The sequence below is a fragment of the Carex rostrata genome, chromosome 6 (assembly GCF_964058835.1).
Source record: "Carex rostrata chromosome 6, lpCarRost1.2, whole genome shotgun sequence".
Taxonomy (NCBI): Eukaryota; Viridiplantae; Streptophyta; class Magnoliopsida; order Poales; family Cyperaceae; genus Carex; species Carex rostrata.
In genome coordinates, this window is record NC_135923.1 from 4835026 (window position 1) to 4845741 (window position 10716).

The window sequence follows — 10716 nt, forward strand, 5'->3', positions numbered from 1 at the left end:
TTATGTATATCAAATGAAATAATTCAAGATCTGTTCAATAAATATACTATTTAAATTTGTATTCTATCATTGTGTATGAAATTAAATAGTCAATAATTTCAAAACCATAGATATGCAAATTTGTGTTGTATTATCTATCATGATAACATATAAGTAGTGTAACTAAATTATATTCAGCACAAAAATAATGTATTAAAAAGGTGGCCAAGTCATCTCTATAAATTAAAATTTTACAATTTTGTTCATTAAATTTTATAATTTTTGTATATGCTATAGTCCCCTTTATAATATAAAATTAAACTCAACTTGATTTTCTAGCCCTTTAATTTTAAATTTTTAGTTCCGCTCCTGATTATATTGACAAACGGTTTTTTACTAGAAATTAATATATAACACGTATAGCAATACGAGTTGTTTGGATAAGTTGTTTGATTTTTTTTTTTCTACAAAGTTGTATAATAAAATTTTATGATCTTCTATTTTTGAATAACCGAAGTTATCTAATAATGAAATGAAACAATCGTCCCTCCTTAAAAAAAGGGAAAAAAAAGTAAGAAACAAACATATTTGTTGCTAAATATACAATATATTATTCGGTACAAAAATATAACTTATTACAACTTGATGATTCATGACTTGCTATTTAATGTCAATATTAATCAAGGAAATGCATTTAAAAAATTCCCACTCTACCATTTATTTAATGCACTTTAATTTAATTTATAACATCATGATATGATATTAGTTCTTACTATTTATATATTTTTTCGCTATAACACTGCAAACTAAAAAAAAATAAAGATAAAGCTGTAGGGGTGCAAACGGATCGGATATTTGACGGATATGTACGGATACAGATCGGATATTAGATATCTGTAAACTTATGCATAAATATTTTCATAATATATATTAAATTAAATTATATGGTATATATTTTCTATTTGAATATGGATAATTAAAATTCAAAACCATATCTGTATCCGTATCTGCACGGATAATCGGATATCGGATATCAGTATCTAATTTTTGGATACGGATTCAAATACGGTCGAATATTATCTGATCTGTTTGCACACCTATAAAAGCGGGATGTTTTACTTTTGTGATGGTGTAAAATTAACCGAATGGGTAAGGGTTGATTCGAATATTCTACTTTTCGATGAGCTGGTGCTCCAGGCGCAGGGTATAATTTCCTTCATACAGGGGCTGATAAAAGCGACCCCACCCTTTCATAGCGATTTCTTTCTTTTCTCGTTTTAGCCTCTCATTGGAGCCGAGCCGCCTTCCCCACTCTCTCTTTCTCTCGCGAGGTACGGTATCCCGAACCTATCTACTTAATTTTTTTATCAAAAAAAAAAAAATTACTTATTTGAAAAAATTATAACGAACAAAACTGAAATTACGGAACAAGGAACGAAGCTGAGATGAAAGAGAAAAATACAAGTGTTCAGCCCACGGAATAAAACTTGAAGTAAATAAAAATAGAGAGAGGGTAATCTCGTAATTGTATCTGGATAAATAAAGCTACTATTCTGGCTGCCTCAATCTCGTGCGTTGAGGGGGGAAAAAAAAAAAGAGAGAATTTTTTTCTGAGAGATAATCGAAGTATAAATTAAAGGTAGAAGATGTTAGGCCTCAGAATTTGAATTTTAGAATTAGTTTTGTAGGATTGGACATGGCGAAGGGAGGGCGAGTGATCGTGGAGAAATCAAGAAGGGGAATTTCGAGGTGGAAAGGAGATGAAGAAGATGAGGAGGATGAAGAATATATAGCCGAAGAAGAAGAGGAGCTTGAATCTGAAAGCTACGACGAATTCCTTGCCTCGTCGTCAGATTCAGAGGATGATGGTGGTGGCGAATTTGGGGGGAATTTGGAGGAATTTAGTGGATCTGATAGATCCTTTGAGGAAGACTCGGATTTTGAATTTGATGATTCAGAATTTGAAGAAGAGGAGGAGATCCGGGCGAAGAGTTCAAAGAAAGGGAGAAAAAAATCGGGGAAAAAACAGACGAAAGCTAGAAGGAAGGTATCAGATTCAGACGAAGATGACGAAGATTTTGATATTAAATCAGTTCCGAACAAAAATAGAAGGAAGCAATCTCGAAAAGACGATTCTGAAGGATCAGATTATGAGGAAGAAGAGGAAGATGATTTCGATGATTTGGATGAAGATGAAGATTTTACACCAGATGTAGAAGACGAAGATGAAGAATCTGTTTCCTTTTCTAAGAGAATAAAAGGTTACAGAAAAGAGAAGGCTAGTAGGTCACCTGTTAAAAGAACAAGAAAGAATACAAAATCAAAAGTATCAAGGCGAAAGAAACCTACTGTCCCCAAAAATAAGAAAGAAAAGAAATCTAGAAAGAAAAGAGGGAGAGGGAGAAAGAGGAATTCCCCAAAAGAGCCTGCGACTAAACGAAGGCGACGATCGGGTCAGATCAAAGATGATGATTTCATCGTTGATGATGATGATTTTATTGTGGAAGATCGGGTCGAGGCTAAAAAGAAAAACAACAAGAGAAAACCTGTATCAGACTCTGACACGTCAGAATTCGAATTCATTACTTCTGATGAAGATGAATTTGTTATCCAGGAACAGATCGAACCTAAAAAGAGGAGGAAGAACAACATATGCTGTTCTGAGTCAGGGTCAGGATCTGACTCATCTGATTCAGATTATGTAATTTATGAGGAAGAGGAAGTGGCGAAGGAGATGCGAAAGAGAAAGAGAGAGCATGTAAAGGGGAAGGCGAAGGAGGGAGAGAAAGAGGAAGATACTGGAAAGAAGATGTGTGGGATCTGCTTGTCAGAGGAGCAGAGAAGAACAACGCGTGGAGTGCTTGATTGTTGTGCTCATTTCTTTTGTTTTGCATGTATAGTCGAATGGTCAAAGGTAGAGTCAAGGTGCCCTGTTTGTAAGAGGCGGTTTGAGACCATCACCAAGGCATCCAGTTCAGATTCTGACGATCTAGGGTTTGGCGCCCCAAGGAAGGTCATCAAGGTTCCCAAGCGAGATCAGGTAACTTCTTTGAATTATTTTGGGTTATCTATATATTATTTTTCTGTCTAGAATTATGATTATTTTCTCTGCTTGTTTGGTTAGGTGTAATATAACATATAGGTCAAACAAAGGTGTCAAATAGATTTAATTTATTTCAATTGCTTTGAACTTATGAGTGATGGCATATTCTCCTGTAAAGAGTAATTATCTTATCTGGTTAGATATCTAATTTGACTTGGGCAATCATTTACTGGTAACAAAAGATTCTGTCATCTTTTCCTCCAACTTTGTCCTAAAGCATGTTTTTAATCCACAAAGGCAGGGTACTAGATTTGGGTTGGGAATAATTTCTCCTTTAAGCAACTTTTGTCTCATCTCCAGTATATGAAAAAGTTTCTCAATTTCTATTGTATGTAATGAAACAGGTGTACCAGCCATCAGAGGAGGATATAAGGGGCATGCTGGACCCGTATGAAAACGTGTTGTGCATGGAGTGCCAGCAAGGCGGCGACGACAACTTGATGCTGCTGTGCGACATTTGTGACTCCTCAGCCCACACCTATTGTGTGGGCCTTGGCAACGCAGTACCAGAGGGCAACTGGTACTGTGACTGCTGCCGCTCCGCTGGTGTGGGCCCCTCCAACCTGCCACCTCAACCGTCCATGGGCCCTGCCGACCCTGCTCCTACCGAGCTTGATCTGTTTGCGAATCTGCAACCGACAGCTCCGTCTTTTTCTCCACTTGAAATCGATCTGAATGCCCCTCCCAGAGACGTTCTTGAGGATCCTGGTGTGGGCCCATCCCAGGTGGCGTCACCATCAGCTGGTGGGGCTGCCACACTCTCTGGCCGGCGGGCCATACGGAACCGGATACGGATTCTACTGTCCAACACCCGGCCAATGCAGGTTGTCAGAAGGAATGGAGAGGAACGAAATGGTGTTGGGTTAGGCCTACGGGTTGGCGGGTCTGTTGGCCAGCAACGCAGTTTTCTGGCACCTCAAAGAGAGCGAGGTGGGCCCCACGATGTTGACAGGGCAAAGGAGCAGGTGCGGTCAATGGTGAAGAATCACTTGAAACAAATTTGCTCAAACGCTCCACTAGGTATCAAGCAAAGTCTCTTATGATAAGATTCAGTTCTCTTATTTGTATTAGTTCATAAATTTGTTCATACACAGTGAAGCTGAGTTCTTAGTGCTCATTTTTTTTTTGTGCCATTGTGCAAATTGGGAAGACCGGGATGCATTCAAGGACGTAGCAAGAAGGGCCACCTACACAGTTCTAGCGGCCTGTGGATTTGGAGTCGAACACAACAGGCACCTTGTTTTCAATTCCATCTCTGCCCCGATTGGTTGCTCTCATGAAACTCGCGACTCAGAACAGACATCTCTTCTGGCTGGTTCTTGCTCAGCTTGTTTTGATTTCTTTGTCAGAGATGTGGCCGTGACCATACTTAATCGGGGTTAAAGTAGACTTATTTTTTATTTATTTTTCTTTTCAATTCTTGATTAGATCGCCATTCTTGCCAATCTAACAAAGATGACCTGTATTGAAGGTCATCTTGCCCCATTACCATTCCATTCGCAATAAAATAAAGTCATTCCCTTCGTACATGGCCGCCCCCCATCAATGTCCATTTCTTATTTAAAAGCAAAAAATGACCCATTTCTTTTTCTTTCTTTTTTCTCTAATTTTTTCGTTCTCCTCTTTTCTTTATACTTGCCTTATAAAATTGAATTTAAGGATACATATCATTGAGAAAAAGTGTAGCTGTATGTTTGAATTATTGATAATGATTCTGATGCTACCTGGAAAGATGGTTAATTTGTGCTTCCCGCTTGTATCTGTTTTTAATTATACATTTTTATACTTTTTTAAGTTTTGGGAAGAAAAATCAATCCAATGTTGTGCTGAAAATGTGCATTTTCATTCATTATAGCAACTATTTGACGGAAAATGGATTTAAGATTTGAACATGCTCTATAACAAATGGTTTGCTTATTCAAATATTAAAGGACTGATAAGAAAGCTTTCCCAAATATCATAAAAGCAAGCGGGAAGGACGTTAAAATTCAAAACAAAAAAGGAATGGGGGAAGCTGGTTTGTTATGTTTTAGTTTCTAGATTTGTGTATTAATTGACCTCCATTTGCTTCGAAGAATGTCTCTCCATTTTTATCACTTGCGCAATACTGATTGGAGGGAAATGGAAAGGTCTATAAAGGAGAGGAGTTCCTCTAATATTGTATGAACTCCAATTTCTGGGCTTCATTTTGTGACCTGTTGGGCTTATCGGTTGATATCTTACGCGGCCTCTCTAAAAAAACCATGAAGTATGGTTCAATGATCTCCTTCTCGGGACCCAAATTTAAACCAAGATTCACGCGGATTTGATTCGCATTGATCTTGAAGTTATTAGTACAAATCTAGATGTGGATTGGACGGCTCCGAGTTGATATTGACCGTCCTCTGATTCCAATCAAGATATACGATAGAGTTAGCAATTTCTTACAATTATTTATTATTTTTTTTTGGAAAAAGTGGCTTTAAAATCACCTGTAACCTGTTTCTAATCAATCTCAGTTTTGCTCGATCCTAATTTGTGTTTAGGAAACGTCTGGTTAAGTGTAATATCAAAAACCTCTCCAAGACAAGAAAATGTAGCATCTGAAGTTTTCTTATTTTGAAAAACTCAGTATAGAACTATAGATCACTGTATAGGGATGGTTTGTTACAAAGGTTGACCAGTCAAACATATAATAGAACAGTGTATTAGAAAGTTTGTTAGGGATGTTGACTGGTCAAACCATTTAAGTAATATGCAGTAGTTTCTAATTCAGTTTGAAATTTTTTTTATTTAAAAACTATGTAATAAAATTTTTTATTAAGAAAATATTTATAAATTTCACACTGGCTAAATGATTTGTTCAAATTATTTCTCTTTTTTAATTTGTTGTTGACGTGACTTAATAGAAACTCTAAAATTAATTTTAGAAATGTAAGAGTTAGAAGTTTTAAAGACCTTAATTTTTAAAAAGTAGTTAACAGTTTTTTATAAACTCATTTGAATTGTTGGGATGTAGATGTTCTGAATTGGTTTGACTGATAGTTAGACATGTAATACTTCTATATAAAGGGGAACAGTCTCTAAAGAGGATCAAGAAAGATAATTCAAAATCGTTTGTTCTTCAATCTCTCATCGGTTCTATGTTCTAACTCAGGAATAACGCTAATGCGGAACCCTATTCCGTGTTCGAACACAATTCTTTATATTCTCTCGAGTTACCGGCTATATCAGTGTCATCAGAACTGGATCGGACCGTTGGTTAAACCGAAAAAAATCGGACCCGGTCCCCTTTCCGATTTGGTCCGTTAAAAAGATCGCTTATGCTGTAGACTCGGTGAAAATTGGTTCAATCGGCCGAATTTTATTAGAAACCGATGAACCAGTTTGATGAAAAGCCGGTTCAAAGCATATCGGCCGAATTTTTTATCTTCTTTTTGTTTTTGGCTAATTATAATTCATTGTACTTGAGCTTGTTGAGATTGAAGACAAACAAAGGCCTTTTGGCTTTTCCCATCGGTTCTGAGCTGGCATTTGATGTTTTTGGCATCGGTAGAAAAAGTCACCCGATGGTAATTTGACTTATTTGCTATTGGTATTGAAGTGAAGCGTTGGTGATGTGCTTTTAATTAAAAGGCTGCTTTGACCCTTTTCTATCGGTAGAAAATATAGCACCGATTCAATCAAAAAAATAAAAAATAAAAAATAAAAAATAAAAGAAAAGAAAATATAGCACCGATGGTGCTTGGTTATTTTGAGTTTAATCAAAGTTGCGGCTGCAACTTTTTCTGATGCCGATTCATTTGAGTTTAATTAAAAAGGGCCTGCGCTACTTCTGTGAGTTAGTGAGCCAATTTTGTAAGTTAAATTGAGAAGCTGCTCTCTGTCTCTCTCTTGCCTCTTCACTTAGTCTTGTTTAGAGTTTGCTCACTTCTTCTTAAAATTTATAAGAGAGTGTGTAAGAGAGTGCTATTAAGAATTTTAATTTTTTGTACTTGTAAGACTTTTTAATTTAGTAGATTTGTGTCATGTGCTCCCGTGATTTTTTTCCGAAAGAGTTTCCACGTAAAATCTTGTGTCATCTCTAATTTTTTGTGCTTGCTTGCTTATTGTCTTGGTTTCTCTTGTAATTCATTTATTTGTTTATCTCTATTTTGCCCCAACAGAGCTAACTCAATTTGCTAATTTGTGTTTGGATCACCAAAGTTTAAAAATAGTAAAGCTAATTCAAAATTAGCTCTATTTTTGAGTGATCCAAACGCATTCTTTAATAAAATGTTGAATTAACGGCTATTTTAAGTCTTTAATTAGTTGCTAACCTCATTAACCCTACCATTCATCCAAACACTAACCCACTTTTATGATGCAATGATATCAAAACACGAATCATATCACCTAAGGTACCTTATTATTTGAATTTGGATACGATATATCCGTTCGTTATATATTACCAAGAAACTTAAAAAGTACTTGAGCCAGATTGACACGAATTTGATCGAACAGTTCAAATTCAAATCCACGGTGTCGTGCACCTTATTACAAACCTGCTCCACAAAATTCATGCAGAGAGGAATGAGAAGGAAGAGAAAGGACGGAGGCAGCTGCAGTTCTCCTCGCTACAGTGATTCCTACACTCTAATTTGGGAGGTACAAATTTGGACACTTTGTATAGGGCATTATCCTCACTACAGTAGCGCCTTCGCTCCTTTCCCTCTCCAATTTTGTTCTTCTGGAGCGGGTGAACAGCATGGGCAACTTGCGTTCCTCTCCTCTTCTCCTTCGTTCCCATTTCTTCCCTTGTTTGGATGGAGAGTAGAGGGAGGGAGGGAATGGAAAGAAAATAAAATTTTCCTTCGAATCGTGTTTGGTTGACAAAATTATATCGGAGGTGAAAGGTTTAACCTTGTATCATTATAATCAATTGAATTGGTTTCCTTACCAATTTGGAGTGTAACGGATGGAAAGAAATGTTATTGCAAATATTTTTAGAAAAAATAACACAAATATCCAACCCTGTATCTTACCAATATAATTCTCATACAAATTTTTTTTATCACAAATATACAACAGCAACCAAATTTCTCATTAACCTTTTAAATTTTAATTAACCAAACAACAAATAAGACGGAAATAAAAATTAAATTTATTTTCTCTCATTAATCATCTAAACACAAAAATGTTAAATATATTAATATTCATTTCTATTCCATTCCATTCTTTTCTATTCTTCACCTCTCCTTCCTTCCTCGATCTACTCTCCATCCAAACAAGGCGTTAATGAATGAGTTTCTACCCCTCTCTACAGCACAATCTAAGCAACGTACATCACAAAATTAACAACAGTCATAAAAAACAGAACACACCAAAACTTTGTCAATGCAATCACACACGCTATATTTTTTCGCAATATTTTTTCTTTGTGACAACAAATGATCGACGAATAAAATGCCCTTTTCCTTGTTTATTTTTATTTCTAGCTGACATTTTTACTCTCAATTGGTTTGTTGTAAACGTAACTGACAACAAATTATTTAGAAGTTATATATTAAAAGTTTTTGTTTAAAGCATTTTTTATTACCTTTTGCATTACATTATTATCTTAGATGATAAATTATGCATACGTACCTTTTTGTATTTTCTTTTTTTTAGTAAAAATAAGGGTCAAACTAACAGGGGTGAAAACAAGCGTAGCGGATAGTGATAAAACCATATTTATATTTTATTTTTTAATTTTCGAATACAGATACGGAGTGGATATCAGATAGATACAGATACGGATCCGGATCAGATCGGATATCTATTAAAATAATATAAAAAAATTATAATTCGTAATATTATCTAATTATAATGATAAATAACATATTTTTTCATAATATATATTAAAATATATAATATATATTTACTATTCGGATACAGATAATTAAAATGTAAAACTATATCAATATTCTTATCTACACATATATTCAAATAATATATATCTACGTCTAAATTTTCGAATACAAATCAAATACGAATTGAATATTATCCGTACCGTTTTCACCCCTACAAGCTAGCCTTCATTGACCCTTTTGTATTTTTTTTATCACCTTTTACTATATTTTTTTCCCGATCCATGGTCCAAACGCAATCACACGCGCTAGCGATTCCGCGTACAGGTGCCGCTAGAGGAGAACGTCAAGCGAAATCAGCTTCCATTCGATGGTCAGAACATGAGGCACGTATTAGTAATCTAAACCTTTCGTTTCCAATCAAACTGTTTTGAGAGCGAATCGTGTCATTCATGCGCTCTTCCCAGTTCCCACCTCACATTGCCGCTTCACCAGATTTTGCTTCTTTGCCCTTTGGAATCCGTATCCTCTGCATTAACTCAAAAGGTAATCTTCTGAGTTAATAAATCTCAACCGTTTGATCTGTTTTAAGATTAGTGCGGACTAGATCCGCGCTAATATTGAAAGGCTCCATATATTTATAGGCAGTAGCCGGATTGGCTCCGTTTAAAATCAAACGGTTGAAATTTATTAACTCAAAAGATTCCCTTTGGAGTTAATGCAGAGGATACGCGTTCTGCCCTTTGAGACCTCGTAAACGAACCTAAAGGTTGCACAATCAGACAGGTCAACCAAGCTACCAAGTACAACTATAAGTCTAAAACCAAGAGCGCCGGAATTTAATCCCAAGCACCTGTGGCCATTACAATGTAGCATGTCTTGTGGCCATTACAATGCAGCATGAATAAAGGTAACATAATATTTGTGTTTAGATTTGAACCATTTGATCAGAATTTAAGACTTGGAGGGTTTTTAATTTCGTTTGAATTTTGATTGGACGGTTCCAAAATCTAAATAGAAATATTATGTCACCTCAGAGGTGATATGAAACAAAGAAGAGCTAAAACCTAATGTCATCCTATATCAATATCTCAATTGAATAAAATTTATTTAAGCATAATAATATATGGGGATATTCTTTTAATCATTATAATGAATTATATATAATCAATTAGTTGTGTGATTTGCTTGTCAGCTTTGCTCAAGCAAATGACAGTCAATAGTTTGGTTGCATGTAATTTAACCTGGTTTCGTTTAATGGAACTGGGCTTCGGCCTTTTCTCAAAAAAAATATATAATCAATTAGAGCTTTAAGAACAAACAAAGCAATTTAAGTATATTATGTTTCTTCTTAATTTCACTAGCTAGGCGCCAATAAAAGAAGTATATATCTCTTGTAGAAAACATTAATTAATTACATAAACATTGCCATTTATGTTTTTCTTAATTTCATTTTCTAAATCCATCCACCAAAGAAAGTATCTTTTGAACTGCTAGACCTGTAGACCATTACAAAGACATAAACATAAACATTGTAACAGCAACACACTGATCTAGTTGCCATTAACTGATTTCCTAGGCGCCGCTATCAGCCGCTCCATTCCAAAAATCCCCAATCTACCCTCCCTGTACTGTACTCCATCAATCCGACTTGCAGGATGCATTAGCGTTCATGCATGTACCTCTACTGAGAGACCTTACCTCTTAAGCTCCTGCAATAACACTTTTTTTTTTTGTTTTCTAGCAAATTAAACCTTGCACCGATTTCAATACACGTTTAGCACTCTCTCTATATTAATGCATGTCTCCTGTTTGGATACCACCAGT

The 10716-nt window shown here is 35.5% G+C and overlaps 1 protein-coding gene across 2 annotated transcripts; it reads left to right on the forward strand.

Moving 5' to 3' along the window:
* Positions 1 to 1229: 1229 nt before the first annotated feature.
* Positions 1230 to 4606, forward strand: LOC144555176 (RING/U-box protein). 2 transcript variants are annotated; one of them, XM_078303420.1, is made up of 4 exons: positions 1230 to 1310; positions 1668 to 3019; positions 3427 to 4102; positions 4233 to 4606. In XM_078303420.1, the coding sequence occupies exons 2-4, from the start codon at positions 1676 to 1678 to the stop codon at positions 4463 to 4465; spliced, it is 2253 nt and encodes a 750-aa protein (XP_078159546.1). In that variant the 5' UTR covers positions 1230 to 1310; positions 1668 to 1675; the 3' UTR covers positions 4466 to 4606. The 2 variants fall into 2 exon arrangements, with proteins under 2 accessions (XP_078159546.1, XP_078159545.1); XM_078303419.1 differs by having other exon boundaries at positions 1239 to 1310; positions 1660 to 3019.
* The last annotated feature ends 6110 nt before the right edge of the window (positions 4607 to 10716 follow it).

Bases quoted from the DNA above. Each gene is read 5' to 3' on its own strand.
- LOC144555176 (XM_078303420.1), top strand. From the start codon at position 1,676: ATGGCGAAGGGAGGGCGAGTGATCGTGGAGAAATCAAGAAGGGGAATT. The intron at 3,020-3,426 runs GTAACTTCTTTG...GTAATGAAACAG, and splicing joins AGGTTCCCAAGCGAGATCAG to GTGTACCAGCCATCAGAGGA. The intron at 4,103-4,232 runs GTATCAAGCAAA...CAAATTGGGAAG, and splicing joins TTGCTCAAACGCTCCACTAG to ACCGGGATGCATTCAAGGAC.